This window comes from Amblyomma maculatum, chromosome 5, assembly GCF_055883805.1.
Source record: "Amblyomma maculatum isolate TAMU_Amacu chromosome 5, ASM5588380v1, whole genome shotgun sequence".
NCBI lineage: Eukaryota > Metazoa > Arthropoda > Arachnida > Ixodida > Ixodidae > Amblyomma > Amblyomma maculatum.
In genome coordinates, this window is record NC_139348.1 from 59,983,230 (window position 1) to 60,005,785 (window position 22,556).

General features: G+C 48.5%; 1 protein-coding gene across 1 annotated transcript; it reads right to left on the minus strand.

Moving 5' to 3' along the window:
* Nucleotides 1-7,070: 7,070 nt before the first annotated feature.
* LOC146188393 (uncharacterized) lies at nucleotides 7,071-9,055 on the minus strand. Its single transcript, XM_084603759.1, has 2 exons — nucleotides 8,825-9,055; nucleotides 7,071-7,485 (listed from the first exon to the last, which is right to left on the minus strand). Exon 2 carries the CDS (start codon nucleotides 7,470-7,472, stop codon nucleotides 7,095-7,097), a length of 378 nt encoding a protein of 125 aa, XP_084459885.1. The 5' UTR covers nucleotides 7,473-7,485; nucleotides 8,825-9,055; the 3' UTR covers nucleotides 7,071-7,094.
* Nucleotides 9,056-22,556: the final 13,501 nt, after the last annotated feature.

Consider the following 22,556-nt stretch of genomic DNA (forward strand, 5'->3'; position numbering starts at 1 on the left):
TTTCCATGTATGTTGATGTCGAGCACAAAACATCCCAGTCGAAAAAAACTAGAGAACTGTGTCAAAAATACGACAAAATATCCTGTAGTTCTGTCGTAACCATCAGATTTTTCTGTAGTTCTGTAGTACTTTTCTGTAGTTCTGTAGTTTTTCTGTAGTATATTTCTATTGTCTGTAGTTCTGTAGCACTTTTCTGTTGTAACTACAGAAATTTCAGATGTTACTACAGAATGTTCTGTAGTCCCAACAGGTTTCCCGTCAAAAACCGCACAGAAATTCTGTCGTAACATCAGGAACTTTTCTGTAGTTTTTCCGACTGGGATGGGACCAAATTCTTCCATACGCAGCATTCGCGGATATTACCGCGCAACAAGAAACGACGCGGTTCACTCCATTTGAATTAGTCTTCGGTCGCCAGGTAACCACGCCCGTGGATGCTATGCTACCCGTGGACTTTCCTGACAGTGAGACGGAACCTGACGTACATGTCGTCACTTAGTTCAGCGCGCGGAAGAAGCGCCGCAACTGGGCATACTGCGTGTTCCCCGCCAGCAGCAGATCGATGCTGACCGCTACAACCTTGGACGCCGCTACGTTACCCTCAACCAGGGCGACTATGAATGGATCTGGACGCCCGTTCTTCGCCGCGGGCTGTCCGAAAAGTTACTGCGCCGCTACTTCGGCACTTACCTTGTTGTCCGCCGCCTCAGCGACGTAACGTATTAGTTGTACCACCCTCGCCGGCTCATTCATCGCAGAAGTGAAGTTGTACATGTGGTGCGAATGAAGCCATACTACGAGCGAACCCCCGACTGACGTTCAGGCTGCATGTAGTCCATTCCGTGATGCCAGACTCGTGGTGTAAGTCTTGAACGCTTTTTCTCCCCGCACCTCTTTCTGACGGTAACACTGCATCGGGGCGATGCTCCAGAGGAGGGGGCAGTGACACGTGTATTAGAGCTAGACAAGCAGGAGCGCGATGGGACGAAGTAGACGGCGTTGAAGTGTGGGCCCCGTTCCTAGTGCCCGCGTTCAATGCATTCGCTCAGCGGCCACAGTAGTTGCTTCTGTGTAATTACTAATAAAATATTTGGAAGGGCTGTTTTTGGGTGTTCTGGAAGAATCGGAATTTTTGTTATCTATAGGGACCTGTTACTATATGGTTACAGTTTTATTAAACTGCACACAGGCAACACTTGTGTCACAGCAATACCAGCTCTTAAACCTTATGAAAATTGCGACGAATAGACATCTCACGGCATACGTCATGAATGATGTTTCGGAGGAGGGGCGAATGGGGCGCCCGCCCCTTGGTGGGCAAAACATTCCGCTGCTGGCGGCATGATGCGGAGGATTTCATCTCGTCTGGTGACAACTAGCTGTGTTTTTCTCAACGCCGTCAAGACCCCGCGTTTTGTGATGCGATATTCGATTTCAGATGATCAACTACATGTTTCCTACGTCCTATACCTGGTCCAAATGTGTTTTTCAGCTATGCAAAGAGCCAAGCGAGAAACGTTGTCCGCCTGCAGGCCTCGACATTGTTCTCGACCATAAGCACATTTTTCTGGTTACAAGTGCGTTCGCCCAGTTCTTGGAAAAAGAACTAGAACTTTTTAGTTTCGTTCATCGCCCTTCCGAACGGATTGTGCTGAATGTTGGCCAATCGCGCTCTGCATGCGATCAATTGCAGCGCTTTTGGAGATTCTTGCTCAGCATTGCATTTATTCCAGTCTAGTAGGCCATATTGAAAGAGCTAGCTCTCTCACCATACGGCTCCCAAGGTCATGCCAGTGGTATCATCGCCGAAGTACAATAGCATCCCTTGGCGGAACCATTATATAGCTCGTTCAAAAGCTATCATGTCCCAAGCGAAAATCATTTAAGCGCCTTTATGAATATTTGTGCGCCTTGCATAAATATTTATTTGTGGTACAAATCGCGCTTTGTTACTTTCCATACCACGGGACTCATTCGCGTGTTATGGCTAGCTTCTTTGTAACACAGTTTTGGTGACAGTGCTACACGACTAGGCGGAAATACGTTTTTCTTCTTTGTCTGGCCGAACATAACAAAAACTAAAAATGTCTGTACTTGGGATAACTGTCCTTCCTCCCTGTCGTTCACCTCTTTGATTTACTCCTACCCGTCTCCTTGCTATCCCTTTATTTCCGCCGTCCCAGTTCAGATGATTCAGCTCATTTCGAAAACAAATACCGGGGCAGGCAAAATATCTTTTTTTCCTTCATTTATTATTTAAGCTCGCACGTGCGCTGCTGTTTTCGCTCATCACTGCCTACGCTTCGTGGGGCTCACAGTCGACTTTCCGAAGATTAAAAAAAAGGAAAAGAAAATGATGCGTTTAATATGCCTGCATTGAACTGTTTTCCAGCATGCTTACGTCTTATGAGTTTGAAGCATTTGGTAGGACTTCACGTCGTCCGCAAGCGGTTGCGGCAGCTCATTTAGCAAAAATAATTGTATGCATGCTTTCCGAGGCTCGTCTCTTTAAAGGCAAAAATTGCTTATATATGCGTGACCTAGGAAGTGTCGCATATTGTGCCGGATGCGAATCGCATCCGCCTATCGCAAGATTTGAAGCAAACATTGCGCAACAGCGGGCAGTTCCCTCCGCTCATTGCAGCAAGAAGACCCACCCGGCTCAAAGGACCGCTTTTGCCCACCAAGCCCGGCGCACCCCCATCGTCACGAGCCTCCCTGACGTCACAATTTTTTGCAAACAGGGAGAGGTCTATTATTCTCTAAGTAATATTTCATATTGGTTCCACTGAATAACTTCTCGAAACATTTTTCAAATATAGCACAGTCAATCTGGCAAAAGAACTGTTAACTTTGAAGGCTCCGCCTTCTAGAATATGGGTCCGCGAGCGATGGTCTCGCCTGACGAGTGAAAACCAAGTCTCTCTTAAAAACACAGGTTTATTCCGGATCAACAGAAAAGTATAAAATAGAAAAGAAACAGCATTGGTCAAAACTGCAGTTAAGACATGCCGTCGAAGTGCGCGACAATGGACTATGCAGAATAAAACGGAACATTAGTCAGGGCTTCACCGCGACAACACAAAACACACTGCGGCGCGGATAGGGGGAGCACAAAGCGTTGATTACGGTACAAAAAGCATTGCTACTCGCGTGGCAGCACTCACGCTAACACTCCCAAGGCTTTCTTGTAGGCGCCGCTTCCGTCTTTGCCTCGCAGGACCCCGCTCCGTCGTCCGTGTACATCCCGCCGGCTTGGGACGCTGCCACGCCGCCCCTCTGTGGCCGGCCTCCCGGTGAAAAAGCCCCGAGCCCTGCTTCCGACGCGCTTATTTACCCTCTGTCTCTCGCCGATAACATGCCGCCCCCGCTCCGGGCAGCTCGCTCATGCGTACTCGCGCTGCCCGGGCGGACACCAACACAAACAGAAAAAAGCGCGCGCGGTTCGAAACGCTAAAAGGGGCTGTGGGGCCCCACACTCCCCCCCTCTCAAGACGGGACACCTCCCGACGTGTAAAACAAAAATAACGCGGTATAAGGACGGAACTGGTACTGCTGCTGGCGGGGCGCATGCTTTGAGGTTATCCGCCGAGCGTGGGTACCCGTAGTGCCTGGTAGGTCAAGTGGTTCTATGTGGCTAGTGGACGGCCGTGGTAAGCTCGGAGATCGGCCACGTTGACTGGTCCGGCTTCTCGACCACCCTGCACATGGCGAATAAAGTAAGAAAGCCGAGACGCGCGCTTTGTTATCGTGTAAGGGCCAGTCCATCGTGGAGCGAGAGAAGCAGCAAACGCTTTTGCTGCATCACTTAGTGGGTGCGTGCGGCGAAGGACTTTGTCGCCGACTGTGAATTCCAAAGGTCGCCTTCCCTTGTTGTACTGGTTACAGTGTTCCAGGCGGGCAAGGTCCAAGTTTTCCCTTGCCTCCTTCAGAGTCTCGGCCAAGTGACTGGAAAGATCATGCGCAAATTTAGAATGGCTAACACCCGGTAAATCAGAGCCATTCAGAGCATGTTCAATAGGAAACCTGAGCTCACGACCAAGGAGAATGGCCGCTGGCGTAAAACCTGTTGACCGGTTTACCGTGGTTCTTGTGGCGAAGGCCATCTCCTGGATACGAGCATCCCAGTCCTTGTGCCGCTCCGTGAATGCCACCATCATAGTCTTGAGATTTCGATTCACTCGCTCTGTAATGTTTGCTTGAGGATGGTAGGGCGTAGTCTTTTTGTGCTGCACGCCAAGAACTTTGCAAGTGGCAGTGGTGAAATACGTGGCATTATCAGTGATAAGCTGAGCTGGGAAACCAAAGCGAGTGAATGTTTCTAGTAGCTTATCCCAAATTATTTTCGAGTTTAGCCTACTCAGGGGATACAATTCTACCCATTTCGAGAAATGATCAGTAATTACTAACAAGTAGCGATTCCCTTTCATCTTGGATAGGGACCCATTATGTCGCAAGCTACAATTTCCCATGGGTATCGTCTCTCTGCAGGTTTCATGAGGCCCGGTGGTTTTCCTCTCCTCGCTTTCGCGGTCTGGCAGGTATGACAAGTGCGGACGAATGTCAGGACATCCCTTCTCATGCGGGGCCATGTTGCAACGCGACACAATTTGTCATATGTTTTCTTGCCATCGCTGTGACCTGCGAGGCGTGTATCGTGGAAGTACTCTAGAAAATGCTTACGTAGGCCCTTAGGAACGACCACACGAAATGCGGACTCACCACTGTCGGTGTCCGCAGCAGGTATATACCGCAGGATCAAACCATCTTCTGCTTCCACGTAGCTGTCATAGCTTCCGTTAAGCGCCCGGCTACCTGCAGGGTTGGCGCTGTTCAGGCTTTGGCGTATCTGGTTGCACTGGTCGTCTGAAAGCTGAGCGTCAAGGAGCTGTTGTCGGGACACCAGTGTGCCCCAGGTGTCGGCAGGAGCTGTCACAGCATGGACCGCTGGTGCTCGCTCTCCCTCAACAGGACGTGGAGCTCGTGACAGGGCATCGGCCACTTTGTTGAAAGTGCCTCTTCTGTATTCTACCCTGTAATTATACTTTTGGAGAGCGAGTGACCAGCGGGCTAGACGGCCAGCTGGATTTTGCAACCTTGAAAGCCACGATAGGGCCTGGTGGTCGGTCTGAATAGTGAATTCTGCACCATCCAAATACATGTCAAATTTCTTGAGGGCAAACACAATCGCGAGACACTCTTTCTCTGTCACAGTATAGTTCCTTTCCGGTGCCGTCAGTGTATGACTAGCAAACGCCAATGGGCAAAGCTTTCCTTGATGTTCTTGAAGCAATACCGCCCCAATTCCGTACTCACTTGCATCCGTTTTTACCGTGAATGGCCGGTTAAGGTCTGGAAGCCGCAGGCGTGCAGTATCCGCGATGGCTGCAGACAGTGAATGGAATGATCCCTGCTCGGCTTCTGTCCATGACCAGCGGGCACCCTTCCGGAGGAGCTGTTGGAGGGGTCGCGCGAGGTCAGCGCAGTTCAGGATGAAGTTGCGGTAGAATCCCACCATTCCCAAGAAACTCTGGAGGCTCTTTATGTTGGTTGGTGGGTGGAGCTGCAGAATGTCTTGAAGCTTCTCTTCATCCGGGCGAACTGTGCTCTGTTCCACAATGAACCCAAGATTGCTTGTGCTTGTCACCAACTGAACCTTGCCGGGGTTAATGGTGATGCCCGCCTTCTGCATTCGTTGAAGGACATTCGTTAAATGACGGAGGTGCTCTTCTAAGCTTTCTGAGAACACTACTACGTCATCCATGTAGGCCATAGCGTAGTTAAATTTAGCGTCTTCGAGCACAATATCCATTACCCGTTGAAAAGTAGCAGGTGAATTGCACAACCCGAAAGGCAATCGCACAAATTCGAACAGTCCCCGGTGACAAGTGAAAGCCGTTTTCTCACTGTCGCAGTGGTCAATCGGGATTTGCAGAAATCCCCTACTGCAGTTAAGAGTTGTAAAAAATTTTGCTGACCCAAGTGAGTACATGACAGAGTCAACAGACGGCAAAGGGTAAGAGTCTCGCACTGTCACAGCATTCAGACGTCGATAATCGACACACAACCGTGCTGTTCCATCATTCTTAGGAGCGAGAACAACAGGAAACGCCCAGGGGCTTTTTGATGGTCTCACCACGCCGGTAGCCACCATTTCGCCGAGGGCCCCATCCAGCAGCGCTCGCTTGTGGACACTCAAGGGCCTTGGATTGAATCTGATAGGACGAGCATCGCCGGTGTCAATCCTGTGGGTTAGTACGTTGGCCTTCCCCGGAGCCTCCGTGAACATTGCTGCAAAGGGCCTGAGCATTGTCTCGATTCTGCTTTTTTCCGCTGGTGACCCCGTGAAGGAATTCAAAACGGTTAGAATACCACAGCCTGTGATATTTGCCGAATGGCCGTTCGTGGCAAGCAACTGTGACTGTGGCTCAGCGGCCTTAGTTTTGAACTGAAATGCTTCTGTACCGGTGCCATACCGGTAGGTTCTCTTACTGAGGTCTATCACGATTCCTGCTTTCACTATGAAGTTACGGCCTAGTATGACTGGCCAGGATAGTCCGGGGAGGTGTAAGAAACGCTGTCTAATCTTTCGACTATTTATAGTAACTGTTAGGCGGGCTGCTGAGGTTGCGGGTACTATGTGAGTCGACGCCATACGAAGGTTAGTGTTTACACTCCGCAACCGGACACGTTTTGTCTCACAGGAATTTTTCACCTGATCGCCGAAGACTGACACCGTAGACCCTGTGTCTAAAAGGGCTGGAAGCTCCAGCCCGGCCATTTTGACCAAGACCAGCGGGGTCTTGTCTGGTTGGCTTTCCTCAAAAGAAGTTGATGGGACTGCACTCACCGAGTGTCTGTAGGGTTTCTCGGGGTCTGCCTCATGCACAGCAGGTGGTGACAATGGCACCTGGGTCGGTGGCACCTGGTTCGATTCAGGCAGGAAAGGTAGCGACTGGATCAGCTCTCCCGGTGGTTGGCCTTGTCTGTGCGGCCTGGCCGCTGGATGGTGCGATGACCAAAACACCCTCTCCTGTGTTGTCCTGGATCTGCGAATCGGAGGACAAGTTGTGCCCGGGGGCGACGCCCACTTCTCACCTGATGGCGACACCGTTGCACCCGGTGGTGACACCCACGTTGCACCGGGTGGTGACACCCACGTTGCACCCGGTGGTGACACCCACGTTGCACCCGGTGGTGACACCCACGTTGCACCCGGTGGTGACACCCACGTTGCACCCGGTGGTGACGTCCACACTGCACCCGGTGGTGACGTCCACACTGCACTGGTAGGTGACGTCCACGTTGCACCCGGTGGTGACGTCCACGTTGCACCCGGTGGTGACACCCACGCTGCACCCGTAGGTGACACCCGCGCTGCACCCGCAGGTGAATGGTAGCCGGCAGCCGCTGTAGGAGATCTCTGGGATTTGCGTGCTCTGACGTGGGGTGTCCCAACTGCTACCACACATGGGGTACCAGCGCCTGCGTATGGCAAGAAGACACAGGGCCCCGTCTGACCTGTCACCCCATGAAATCGTCTCGTCACCTGAGTAGACGCATCAAGGCTTGCGACTCCGTGCAAGTCGCCAGCCCCCGTACGGCAGCTTGGCGTCTCCAGGCTGCGTGCTGCCTATGATCCAGGCCACGCACAGGACGGCTCAAGGCAAGTCTCTGCAGGGGGAGGTGGTTTGTATTGGAACTCCGCCAGGAAAGATGCCTCGACGCGGGATGCTCCTCTAGCCATGTCATCGAAGTCCGCGAACTGGCGACGCCGGCGATATGGCTGGTACCTTGGATGGCACCGATGTATAGCATGAGCCACCTTCTCTGGTTCGGGAACTGCAGGATCTGCCCGCTCATGCAACTCTTGAAAACTGCGCAAAAACTTCAGCAAACCCTCGTTTTTGCCTTGCGTCCTGGTGCAAAGTTCGTCTTTCATACGGATGTCATAGTCAGGCGGAAAAAACTCTTCTCGAAAACGGTCTATAAAATCCTGCTTTGTTGTGAACGGCCGCTGTCTACGCCTCCAGGTTGCTGCGGAACCTACCAAAGCTACGGGAAGCACACACGTGACCAGAGCGCTGTCCGAAATTGCCATTGCCATCTGATAATAGTCGATTTCATAAAGAAAATCGCAAACAGATTTCTTGGCGTATCCTTCAAACGTTGGCACGGCCAAATTCAGCCGCAGCTGATTATCGCGATACAAGGGAGTGGGCGTTAACGAAACTGCCTCGCTTCCTACCATTTCTCTGAAATGTGCCTTTGATTCAAGTAGCTCGAACAGGAGGCCGAGAATTCCGCTACAAATGTCTGACGATTCGCTTTTCCTGTCTTCTGATTGCTCATGTCCGGAACCCGTCTGTGTGGGAGGCCGAACTGTCTCTGTTAACTGGGCGCTTGCACCCGGTAAGTCCGACATCGCTACGCACGAAACGGCATAAACCTCAAATTGCTACACTCGCGGGGCAAGCCAAAGCTCGAGTAGAAATCACGTTGGGCTCGAAATGAAGGCTCCGCCTTCTAGAATACGGGTCCGCGAGCGATGGTCTCGCCCGACGAGTGAAAACCAAGTCTCTCTTAAAAACACAGGTTTATTCCGGATCAACAGAAAAGTATAAAATAGAAAAGAAACAGCATTGGTCAAAACTGCGCTGAAAACATGCCGTCGAAGTGCGCGACAATGGACTATGCAGAATAAAACGGAACATGGGTCAGGGCTTCACCGCGAGAACACAAAACACACTGCGGCGTGGATAGGGGGAGCACAAAGCGTTGATTACGGTACAAATAGCATTGCTACTCGCGTGGCAGCACTCACGCTAACACTCCTAAGGCTTTCTTGTAGGCGCCGCGTCCATCTTTGCCTCGCAGGACTCCGCTCCGTCGTCCGTGTACATCCCGCCGGCTTGGGACGCTGCCACGCCGCCCTTCTGTGGCCGGCCTCCCGGCGAAAAAGCCCCGAGCCCTGCTTCCGACGCGCTTATCTACCCTCTGTCTCGCGCCGATAACATGCCGCCCCCGCTCCGGGCAGCTCGCTCATGCGTACTCGCGCTGCCCGGGCGGGCAGCAACACAAACAGAAAAAAGCGCGCGTGGTTCGAAACGCTAAAAGGGGCTGTGGGGCCCCACAACTTTAATTTAAATTTTAAGGGTGGCGCGTGGTCTACGACTGATTTCTTCAAATTACATATATTTAGAATTTTTATTTCGTACAATGAACTAACCTTATTACCTCATATTCGTAACGCAAAACAGCCAACAATAAAATTCTTCAAAGCGTATTTAAAGGCAAAATATTGTTAGTCAAGAATTTATGGACAACAGTGCAATGCAGGTATTTTCATGGAACCATAACATAAATCAGCATATTAATGACCAGTAAGTAATCGTTAGATTTTTACCTATTTTCTAAGTGTACCCGAAGGCGCACTTATTGGACAAATGTACTGGACCAGCAGAGTGCGCATGGTTATTATTAAAAATTGTTTCCGTATTCATTCTGTTATTCCCAGGAGGCATATAAAAGCTATTAATACATCCTTATAATGTTTGTAGCATTTGTTCTATGGAAGTTTTCTTTTTTATCCTTACTGAAGTTTTTTTTTTATTCCCTAAACATTGCTACTAACAGGCCACTAAGCTTTTGTTACTTATTTTTGTTTAATATTGCTCTATATTTAACATATTCTTTAATATTATCTCATGCAATTATATCTTAAATTACAGTTACATATTCAAATCTTTTTAGCATCACTATTATGGCGCTTTAACCATGTAAGATTTTTAGATGAGTAAATGTTTCCAATAACTGAAATTCATACGAAGAATGTTCGTATCATTTTACATTCTTTATTATTATATACGCAATGCTGAAAGGTTTACGTTATTCCATTTATCTAGTACTTCACATGTTCATAACTGCTATCTTCCACTGAGTTGTCCCAAAATTGCGGCTGCTGTTAAAGCGTTCGCAATAATTTGCATTTCTTTTTGCTGTTTTTTGATCTGCTTGACGCCGAGTGGAACATTGAAACATCAACCGCACAAGGTTCTTTAATGCGCACTGACATCGCACAGTACACGGGCTTGCTTTTCACCTCCATCGAGTCCCAGTCTCGGCGGCCGCTTTTCGATGGAGACGAAAAGCAAGGTAACTGTGTACTGTGCGATATCAGTGTACGCTAAATAACCCCCAGGTGGTCTAAATTTCCGGAGTCCTCCACTACGGCGTCTCTCGTAGCCTAGGTTACTTTGGGACATTTAACCGCACAAACCAAACCAAACTAAGAGAGACGCGGACGAAGCGAGTTGGCCGGAAAGCAGGTGTCCACTGATTATTTTGCTCTGCGCGTGAGTCCGCGCATTCTTAGCCATGCGGCGCCGCACTGTTGACGACAATAATAATAATTGTGTCACAGGAAGAGAAAGGCGCAGTATCTCTCACACTTGTTTCTATGTGAGGAAGGTGGCAGTGAAAGTGGAAAGAGAGAAAGAGGAGCCGTAGTGGAGGGCTACGGAGTAATTTCGACCACCTGGGCATCTTTAACGTGCGCTGACATCGCACAGCACACGGAAGCCTCTTCGTTTCGCCTCCATCGAAACGGAGCCCCCGAGGTCGGGTTCGAACCCGGGTACTCCGGCACAGTAGTCGGGCGTCTTACCACTGCACCACCTCGGCGGGGCCGACGATGGTGCCGCTACAGCGTTCATCCAACACACCTACGCGCTCACATACAGCAGTAATGTCGGACGTCTTGGGCCCCGGTTCAGTTGTTGCGGCTGTAGGAAGAAAGAAACGAAAATGCACTGCCCTGTTACTGGCTGTATAGATGAGCCACCTCCGCTGCCTCGTGCGGACAGAAGAGAAAATAGACAAGAAAGAAAAAAAGAAGAGGGAGAGAAAGACGCGCACCGCAACAACAGCCGTCGTTCGCCACCACCTAAGCGGTGGCAGGTGCAATGACGGCCTACAACATATAAAAATCAGTGGCTGGCTAGTCTCCGCCGCAGGCGGCGTTGACCTACCGTCCCAGCCCCGTACGGCCAGGAAATACCAACCGCACCGGTTTAGAGTGAATCGATTGGAAGTAGCTTTGGGCTCCTGAAGAAAAGAATATTTTTCTTGTTTACACTGAGGAGAGTTTTGATAAGTGATTACATGTAACTAAGTTCCCAATAGCTAAATCTATGTCGTGAAAGAAATAAATTAGGCAACGGAATGGACGGAGGCTGCCTATGAGGAAAGAGATTTCTAGAAACTATGCGCGCAATCTGGATTGGCGTATTTTGATTGGTTCATGAAGCAAGCTTGGCACGGAGCGGTAAGCCCCAGTTTAAACGGGCCTGGGATATATGAACGCTATTGCAGCAAGAATTTGTGTTCGGTTTGAAACATATACTCTGAGCTTATTGATTACCGCTAGAGTTACCAGAGGAAAGTTGCGGTGAAAAGTATCATTACACGTCTTGTTAATTATGTCGTAGCAGTCGGATCCGCTAGTGGGAGATGTCGAGAATGCCACTTGTCAGATATCTCGTGATTGCCATAAAGTAGTGGATATCGTCTTAGGGTAAGTGTTCTTCTAGTGTGAAACAGAAAGCGGCCAGTATTAACATAAAAGCCACTTGTTCATATAGCCTATAGGGGAATTGAACAAAATTGTTTCAAAACCATATACTCTGAGCAGCCTACCAGTGGAACCGCTGAATGTATGACAACTACGCTGCTGTCTACACGAGCGAGATGAATAGCTTAGACAGGTGCGCTGTCAGCTAAATGAACCGCTTCCATCGATCCACCACAGCAATGTATCCATCACCTAATATTTGCTGCATCGATTCACAGAAACCACAGTTGTATTTTGTGAACCTTCAGGGTATTCAAGGAAGAAATACGGCTCCTTCCTCCGCTGTCTGTCAAAATGTGTGCGGCAAACAGCAACTACGAAGATGAAGCGGTGATAACACAGCACCCAGCGCAATATTTCAGGGCTTATGTAAACACGCATAAATAATGAAGGGAGAGCGACTTGTCTATAGAAAGTCAACTCTTCTGGAGCTAGATCTGCGAATGAAAACATTCATTTACGACTGTTATCTGAAAACCGCCTATCATTGCTCAAAACAGTTTATTTCATGACAACAGTCAATAATCCAGTCCCAAAGCTCTAAATGCCTCACATTAGTGGCTCCTAGTTCAACTTCGGACATAAAAAAGAGCAGCATACGAAAAAAACCTTTTATGCACTCAGTTTTATGTTCCACAGCGCATGTTCTTCTCTCAACAAATCTCCTTTAGGTTTCTGTGACTGAGAAAGAAACTTCTCAATAGTCAGGGCAACATGGCAATTTAATTTTTTCTGACTGAAAGTGCTTCAATTGTGATTTTTTTAACAGCGCTTTGTCCGTATGCAGTCGGTAGATACATTCCTAAACAATAGATACAGCTGCCGCTCCGCTCTAAGCGAGTCAACATGCTCCACCACAATATATTTCGGGAATCGAGATAGTTTGCCCCGCCGAGTTAGTGCAGTGGTAAGACGCCCAACTACTTGCGTGCAAAAAAAAAAAAAATATGTAAACCGTGAAATAAGCGAGCAAAAAAAGTGGTACAAAGTTGATGTGTACACTGTAGTAGAAGAGTAAAACAAAGCACTCGACAGAAAATTGACGCCAGCCGAAGGCTAGCTGTGATAACTGTTGTTAGAGTCATCAGGCTCGCTTATCCATTGTCTGCAGCAACAGATTAGGAGGAGTGGATGTCTTTCTCTCCAGCAGGTGTACACGTGGCAGGCCGTCTCGCAGGGAGTTTATTCGGCGTCTGATGAGCTGAATGAAGAATAAAACAAGTCTTATGGTTTTCTAATCATTAGAAATTCAGGGACTAATGCAGTCAAGTTCCATTATTACGTCTACAGTCAAAGAACGTGGTCAAAGCTGTAAACTTTAACAGGCGGCTTCCATCCTGTCGATTTCTCTTGTACTCGTCCTCATCAAAGTGGTATACTAAGGAAAGATAGAACACCAAATCTGATTACTGCCGCTAGTTCATACTGATACAAACACTAGAACGTTATCCAGTTACTCAAGTTCCTGAAAGAATGCTTTCATAAAAAATGTTGCTGCCCATTATCAAACCTCGCATGTTTCCAAACAATGCGCGGCATACGTCGGATGTCAATCCAGAAGACCAAGGAGAAATGTTGGTACCATAATATGGGTTGACTGCATGTTTACATGTGGCACATCTCATCATGCTTTGGCATTTAGCTCTGCCAAATAATAGGAAGCACTGTCGGGAATGAACGTTGCTACAACCGAGGTACGAAGAGCGTTGAGAAAATATACCCACGAACATAACACCGGCTACATCGCTTGCGATGTGTATGCTAAAATATATACTTATATAAAGAAACATGTCAAGCCTTGGAGCCTTGACATGAGATCCGCGAGACATCGAGACCAAAAATTACCGACGATTACGTTACTTCCTAATGCAAAATTTGAGCGCAGCAAATAAGCTGTTTCACCTTTTCGATAGATTGAGGCAAAGAAATCGAGCAACACATGTATGCGCTATCACAGAATTTTTTTTCACACTTATTCCTTTAACAAAGACTCCCTTCTCGGCGGCGGCGATGAGCTTCTGCTTCGGCCTCGCTTACACCTGGTTGTTCTCGACGGTGGCGATGAGCCTCCGCTTCGGCGGTGCGAACGGCAGGGTGTTCTGGACGGCGGCGATGACCTTCTGCTTCAGCCTCGCTTACTGCTCTGGAATCTGGCGGAGACGGCGCTGGGCCTCTGTTCTGACAGCTCGTTTAGCAGCAGCAGCAGACGGAGGACTTCCACCGGTCTTCTCGCTCATGGCTCAGAAAGAACTGGCAGATAATTTCGCAGTGGCGAACGGCAGTGGCAATTTCGGCTCGGGCGGTGCACATATACAGATCCGCCGACACCCATCTGGCTCTCTGATTGCCACCGCACAGGGGTTGCATTGGAGGAGGAGCGAAGAAAGGAATTAAGTTAAAGCCGGCGCTTTGACAACCGGAGACTCGCAGGAAGAGGGGGGAGGGGGGCGGCGTGTACACCCAGCGGCAAACGATGGGGGCAGAAGCGCGCGCAGCAAGCGGACAACGCGATAAAGGGAGGAGGGAAGAGATAGCAGCGACTGACTGATGCTGCTGACGCCGATAGTGAGTCAACCCCAGCTGCGGAGTTGGTTTCAGGGACAACGCCGCCGATGCGGGGGGGACCCTCCCCTCCTCTTTCTGCATGACGGCGACGGTGTTCTATGCAGTCACGTTATCTTGACTCTCTAGCGGCGTCAGCGGCATCCAGCGGTATCAGTCGGTCGCTGCTAGCGCTGGGGGGATGAAAGGGGGCGGAGCTGGTTACGAGGCCGACGCCGACGCGAAACCCAGGAACGGACGCCAAAGAGCTGCGCTCTAAAAACATGTTCACTCGACTGCAGGTTCATGCGACTCGAGGTGCAGGACTACGCGCTTAGAAAAACAATGTTCAAACCGAACAACACGTACGATCTCTTCCGTATAAATTCGCGCATGTATGTGTTACTCATATGTAAACTATACTGTTTTGTATAGTGCTTTATTTTGTGAGTAATGTGCATTTTTGTATGTATGTATGTACCCAATAAATTCTCTTTTTGTATAGCGGAGTACAGAGTGTACTTTGTTTATTCAAAAATAAAGGTAATTAAGAATGTATACAATCTGTAGATTAGGTCGGCTTCAGTTGTTTCCCGTCGATCTGTTTTTACTAGGGCTTCTCACTTCTTCCCTTTTGAGTAGGGGGAAAGCGAAAACAATTAGAAAATTTACAACTTCCTCCTGCGCACATTGGCCCACAAAAAACTATTAATGCTTGCTTGCTTTACCTGACCAGCTCGTAAGTCACGCGGTCTACCATTCTCACACAAGTAGAACAACCAGCGAGCCATCCACAGCCTCAAACCACACCAGCTTAGCTGCTTGAACCAAGCAACTGCGACCGCTCCGAGCGCCGGCCGTGATTCAAGATGGCGTAGCATCGAGAAAGAGGCGGCGTGGTACAGTTCTCTAGCGTGGGGCCGGTCAAAGAATGCCACCTCCCTGAACGGTGGCGTTGACATCGAGGCACCCTAATTATTGGCACCGGGCTTGAATTTTTTAAGACACAACAACCTTGTACCATCGCAATGCAATATTGGAGATAGTAAATTAAAGTCTATTCACGTTAGGAGGTATTCATCTGCATTTATTCTGATCTGACACTTTATACAGTAACACAAAATAGTTTCTAAAATCCCTCTGGTAGTAGCCGGTTGGCATTGCGAGGATGATGTGCCTGAGTGGGAGGAGCTGTGACTGACAATGGGAGTTGCAACTGTAATCGTTAGATGGATTATTTAATTAAAAATGGCACTCAGAAATGGCCCACATGACCAAAGTGCGTAAAGGTTCATGGAGGGTGTCAACTAACTGCCGCAAGCAAGCCATATGATTAGCGCACGCCAAAAGTCTAACGGCCGCTTTCTATAGCGGGAACTTGCACCGGGATGGTCAGAAATACGAACATAATTGTATCGGCGCGGTACAAAACGTCGGTGGTGGCAGCCTAGCGAGAAAAACCGTGGCGCACACTTGTATCGAAGGCTAGCTAGGAAACAGGAGGCGGGGGTTTTCTCCGTTCAATATATTGTAGACTTCCTCTGAGGCCTCAATACCAGCGACCCCGCGCCGTATCTCCATTGATAATGCTGTTTACAAACCAGCTGTGAAACGCGATTAAAAGCGTGCTTGGGAAGGTATGTTTTTCTCCCACTGCGACTGTCATCCATGGAACGAGCAAACCAACGCGCTACTTTGAGAGCGCCTCGCGTTCTAAGACGTACAGGTGCGGACATAAGTAAACGGAGCACGCTTTTCTGTTCAAATACAATCACGCCTTCTGCACTGGATAAAAAGAAACAATATTTGTCCATGCGAAAGGGCATTTGCGTCTGCTACCTGTTTGTACATATCATGACTGGCGGTTTTAAGTATGCAATGCGTGAAAACTTTTAGAAGAAAACTGCGTGCTCCGTTTATGTTTGCCAGCATCGGTACTTACTCTCAGGTAATGGTCTATCCCTTATGCTTGGAATGCAGCACAGATGTCCGCACAGCTCAACTCCGATTCCGGTGCCCCATTGTACTGCATGCAGCAAGATGTTCCCGTCTGCGGAAGCCATCACGCAGGGCGAGCTCACTATCAAACGTCAAATGCGCGCATCAGCACTGCACTCTGAAGGCTCTGAAACGTTGAGATACCCTGTGCCGACTTGAAATGTTCCCGGACACAGATTGTTAGGGACACCAGCAGGCTAGCCACGGTCGAACCCTCGAATCTCTAGGCTGACAGAATTAAGTTCAGCCGATGCTTTAGAGAAAGGGCCTGCACATCCTTGTTATATCCACTTCCGTGAAAAGCTTGGTATACGGGATAAACTAAGTCCATACAGTGAGCGCTCGATGCGAAGTCCGCCACGTTTACTAGCAGAGGGGGGGGGGGGGGGGTTGAGGAGCGCTAGAGATGTTGCCCACTCGAGATTCTCGAAAAAACTCGAGTTCTTTCCGCCCTTGGAGAAGCGATTCGAATGGAAGCTTCTCTCAAAGGCGGAAAACAGGCTTTGAGGACCACTTGGAGTAGACGTTCAAATGCAGGTGCGTTCGTGAATATGGCAGTAAGCCTTTTAATTTAAAGATTTCTAGTGGAACGTTTGACGGAATATGTTTGCAGAAAACTTAAAAGTTGAAAGTTTCGATACAACTGCGCTTCAGTCATGTATGCCGCTGCGTCTGAGTGCTGATATAGTGCATCATAACAAAAAAAAAAACACAAAGGAGAAGACGTAAGTACATTAAAAAAATAAATAATTGGTTCACTAAAGAGGAACGCGCAATATCTATCACACGTGTTTCTGTGGACACCTGGCCCGCGCCGTAAGGGAAGGGATGACGGTGGGAATAAAATTGGAAAGAGAGAACTCGAAGCCGTAGTGGAATGCTATGAAGTAATTTCGACCGTGCGCTGACATCACTAGGGTGGCTGTTCCTGGCCCTACGGGGCTGGGACGGTAGATCAATGCCGCTTGAGGCGGGGGCTAGCCAGCTACCAAATGTTTACCTGTTGTAGGCCGTCATTGCACTCGCCACTGCTTCGGTGGTGGACGACGCCCGTTGTTGCCGGCGTGCGTCTTTCTCTCCTTGTTCTTTTTCTTTCTTCTCTATTTTTTTTTCTGCGTGCACGAGGCAGCGGAGGTGGCTCAGCTACAGAACCAGTAGCAGGCCCGTGCATTTTCTTTTCCTTCTCCCTACCGCCACAACAACAACACATCACACAGCACACGGACGCGTCTTCGTTTCACCTCCATCGAAACTCGGCCGCCGTGGTCGGGATCGAACCCGGGTATTCCGGCATAGTAGTTGGGCGTCTTACCACTGCACTAACTCGGCGGGTCAAACTATCTCGATTTCAGAAAGATATTGTGGAGGAGCATGCTGACTCCCTTAGAGCGGAGCGGCAGCTGTATCTATTGTTTAGGAATGTATCTACCGACTGCATACGGACAAAGCGCTGTTAAAAAATCACAATTGAACCACTTTCAGTACGAAAAAGTAAATTGCCATGTTGCCCTGACTATTGAGAAGTTTCTTTCTCAGTTACTGAAACCTAAAGGAGATTTGTTGAGAGAAGAACATGCGCTGTGGAACATAAAACTGAGTGCATAAAAGGTTTTTTTCGTATGCTGCTCTTTTTTATGTCCGAAGTTGAACTAGGAGCCACTAATGTGAGGCATTTAGAGCTTTGGGACTGGATTATTGACTGTTGTCATGAAATAAACTGTTTTGAGCAATGATAGGCGCTTTTCAGATAACAGTCGTAAATGAATGTTTTCATTCGCAGATCTAGCTCCAGAAGAGTGGACTTTCTATAGACAAGTCACTCTCCCTTCATTATTTATGCGTGTTCACTTAAGCCCTGAAATATTACGCTGGGTGCTGTGTTTTCACCGCTTCATATTCGTAGTTGCTGTTTGCCGCACACATTTTGACAGACAGCGGAGGAAGGAGCCATATTTCTTCCTTGATTACCCTGAAGGTTCACAATATATAACTGTGGTTTCTGTGAATCGATGCAGCCAATATTAGGTGATGGATACATTGCTGTGGTGGATCGATGGAAGCGGTTCATTTAGCTGACAGCGCACCTGTCTAAGCTATTCATCTCGCTTGTGTAGACAGCAACGTAGTTCTCATAAATTCAGCTGTGCCACTGGTAGGCTGCTCAGAGTATATGGTTTTGAAACAATTTTGTTCAATTCCCCTATAAGCTAGATGAACAAGTGGTTTTTGACATAGATTTAGATATTGGGAACTTAGTTACATGTAATCACTTAACAAAACTCTCCTCAGTGTAAAAGAGAAAAACATGCTTTTCTTCAGGAGCCCAAAGCTTCTTCCAATCGATTCGCTCTTATCCGGTGCCCAAGACAACCAACATTACTGCTTTATGTGAGCGCATAGGTGCGTTGGAAGAAAGCTGTAGCGGCACTATCGTCGGCCCCGCCGGGGTGGTGCAGTGGTAAGACGCCCGACCACTGTGCCGAAGTACCCGGGTTCGAACCCGACCACGGCGGCTGCGTTTCGATGGAGGCAAAACGAAGAGGCGTCCGTGTGCTGTGCGATGTCAGCGCACGTTAAAGATCCCCAGGTGGTCGAACTTGCTTCGTAGCCGTCCACTACGGCTCCTCTTTCTCTCTTTCCACTTTAAGTCCCACCTTCCTCCCTTCCCTTACGGCACGGTTAGGTGTCCGCAGAAACAAGTGTGAGAAATACTGCGCCTTTCCCTTCCTGTGACCCAATTATTATTATCGTCGTCAATAGTGCGGCGCCGCCTCGCTAAGAATGCGCGGACCCACGCCCAGAGTGAAATGAAAATAAGTTGACACTTGCTTTCCGGCCAATTCGCTTCGTCCGCCTCACTCTTTTACGGTTGATTTTTTCATGATCCACTGGGGGGCCAAGAAGATCAAGAAACAGCAAAATATTGCCAACGCTTTCGCAGCAGTCGCAAAACTGGAACAACTTAGTGGGAAGATAGCTAACGCTATGGCAGTTATGAAGATGTGAAGTACTAGATAAATGGAATAACGTAAACCTTCCAGCATTGCGTATATATTAATAAAGAATGTAAAATGATACGAACATTCTTCGTATGAATTTCAGTTATTGGAAACATTTACTCATCTAAAAATCTAACATGGTTAAAGCGTCATAATAGTGACGCTAAAAAAATGTGAATATGTAATTGTAGTTTAATATATGATTGCATGACATACTATTCAAGAATATGTTAAATACTGAACAATTTTAAACACAAATAAGTACCGAAAGCTTAGTTGCCGGTTAGTAGCAATGTTTAGGGAATAAAGAGAGCTTCAGTAAGGATAAAAAGAAACCTTTCATAGAAAATATGTTACAAACATTATAGGGTTATATGCTTCCTGGGAATGTCACAAGGAATACGGAAATAATTTTTAATAATAAGCATGCGCACTGTGCTGGTCCAGTACACTTGTCCGCAAAGTGCGCCTTTAGGTACACTTAGAAAATGGGGGAAAAAGCTAATGATTACATACTGCTCATTAATATACTGATTTATGCTACGGCTCCATGAAAATATCCGCATCGAACTGTTGTCCATAGATTATTGACTAAAAATATTTTGTCTTTAAATACGCTCCGAAGAAGTTTATAGATGATTTTTGTTTGCTGTTATGCGTTACAGACATGAGGTAATAAGGTTAGTTCATTGCACGAAATAGAAATTCTAAATGTCTGTAATTAGAAGGAATCTGTCGGAGACCACGCGCCACCCTTAAAACTTACTTAAAGTTACCAATTCTTTTTGCCAGAATGACTGTGTTAATCTGAAAAAATGTTTCGAGCAGTTATTTAGTGGAACCAACAAGAAACATTATTTAGCAAAAAATAGACCTCTCCCTGTTTGCAAAAAAATGTGACGTCAGGGAGGCTCGTGACGATGGGGGTGCGCCGGTCTTGGTGGGCAAAAGCGGTCGTTTGAGCCGGGTGGGTCTCCTTGCTGCAATGAGCGGCGGGAAGTGCCCACTGCTGTGCAATGTTTTCTTCAAATCTTGCGATAGGCGGATGCGATACGCATCCGGCACAATATGCGACACTTCCTAGGTCACGCATATATAAGCAATTTTTGCCTTAAAAAAGATGACAGTCTCGGAAAGCATGCATGCAATTATTTTTGCTAAATGAGCTGGCACGACCGCTTGTGGACGACCTGAAGTCCTACCAGACGCTTGAAACAAATATAAAGTAAGAATGCTGGAAAACAGGTCAATGCAGGTATAATAAACTCATAATTTTCTTTTCCTTTGTTTTAATCTTCGGAAAATCGACTGTGAGCCCCACGAAGCGTAGGCAGTAATGAGCGAAAACAGCAGCGCACGTGCAAGCTTCGTGCTTGGCTGGATGATTTCCATCCCACGTAGTAGCAGTAAGTGTTCTTATTATAGAATAAAATAAAAACAATAAATGAAGTAAAAAAGATTTTTTTGCTTAGCCCGGTATCTGCTTTCGAATTGAGCTGAAGTACCTGAACTGGGGCGGCGGAAATAAAAGGATAGCAAGAAGACGGATAGGAGAAATGGAAGAGGTGAAGGACAGGAAGAAAGGACAGTTATCCCAAGTACATACATTTTTAGTTTTTGTTATGGTCGGCCATACAAAGAAAAAAAAGTATTTCGTGTAGTACTGTCACCAAAACTGTGTTACAAAGAAGCTAGCCATAACACGTGAATGAGTCTCTTGGTATTGAAAGCACCAAAGCGCGATTTGTACCACAAAATAATATTCATGCAATGCGCACAAATATTCATAAGGGCGCTTAAATGATTTTCTCTTAGGACACACTTTTTGCTTGGGACACGATAGCTTATGAACGAGCTATATAATGATTCTAGCCGCTGCGGCCTTCAATGCTCCCCACAGAAATCGGAACTTGTGCTCATCCGCCCCTCTCCAAAATGCACTACTAAAATTCAACTTACTCTTCAATCAGGTCCAATTCCAGAAACACAAGAAGTCCGAGTACTGGGACTCTTCATTCACCAACACCGCAGGCCAGACACCACATTGGCTAAACTCCGCAAGGTGGGGGACCAGGTTGGCCACATGGTCCGCCGGGTTTCCAATAAACGCGAGGGGTTACGAAGCAAGGATGCCTTGCGGCTGGCAAACGCCTTCATAACCAGTCGAATCCTTTATTCGACTCCATATCTCCACCTGCGGAAGCAAGATGAGGATGCCCTCGAGGTCATTGTCCGCAAAATCTATAAGCGGGCCATCGATATTCCGGTGACTACCTGAAACCAGCGCCTCATGGCACTGGGAATGGTGAACACCTTCAGGGAATTGAGGGAAGCGCACCTCACAAAGCAATATACGCGTTTGTCGCAGACGCAGTCGGGCCGCCGCCTTCTTGCCCGGCTCCACATCAAACATACGACACTTATGGAAGAACGGGCACGCATTCCAGCGCCGTGGAGATTCGCCCTCCGCGTACGCCCTCTTCCCGCCAAAATGGCACGCGAAGACCATGATGGCAGACGCCTGGCGCGGGCGGAAGCCCTGGCACGCCATTATGGTTCTAAACCCGGCGTTTTTTATGTGGACGCCTCTGGCCCGCACCATGGGGGGTGGTACACGGCCGCAGTCGTCCACGAGGCGAAAACAGTCAACGGTCTTAGCTTCAGGGCCCGCAACATAACTCATGCGGAGGAGGTCGCCATAGCATTGGCTGCTTCCCACTCTGACTCGAAATATATAATTTCCGACTCGCGAGGGGCCTGTCGGAATGTCGAACAGGGCTGGACCCCTTATCTAGCCTACCGAATACTTCAAAATAGCTCCTACATTGGGGACCCCGCTACCCGATATATTATTTGGGCTCCTGCTCATCAGGGGCTGGCTGGAAACGAGGCTGCCGACGCCGCCGCCCGCGCGCTCTCTCTCCGGGAAGTTTCCTCCTCCTCCCCCTCCGACCAGGACGCTGATCCTAATCCGGCTTATACATTCAAAGATATCGTAAATTACTACCAATCTAGCCACAGCCTTTACCCCCGCCCATGTAAAGGCCTTTCAAAGGCGGATGAGCGGCTCTTACTCCGCCTCTATACAAACACACTACTGTGCCCGGCAGTTCTAAAACACTTCGACCCTGCTTTCTCTGGCAGCTGCCCGCACTGTGGGGTGGTGTCTTCGGACATCTACCACATGGTGTGGGCCTGCCCCTCAAATCCGGCTATCCCCCCTCACCCCAACCCAACCCGGGAGGACTGGGAGGCGACCCTGCTCGGCTGCTCCGACCTGAAGGCCCAACGGGCCTTAGTCGGGCGACTCCGAGCGGCGGCAGACGCCACTGGGGTCCCGAACTAGGGACCTCCACCTAGTGTTTGTGAGGGTTGGCCCCTTCAGG

What these genes read in the sequence shown, in the direction of transcription:
- LOC146188393 (XM_084603759.1), bottom strand. Translation starts at nt 7,472, where the DNA reads ATGTGTGGTAGCAGTTGGGACACCCCACGTCAGAGCACGCAAATCCCA.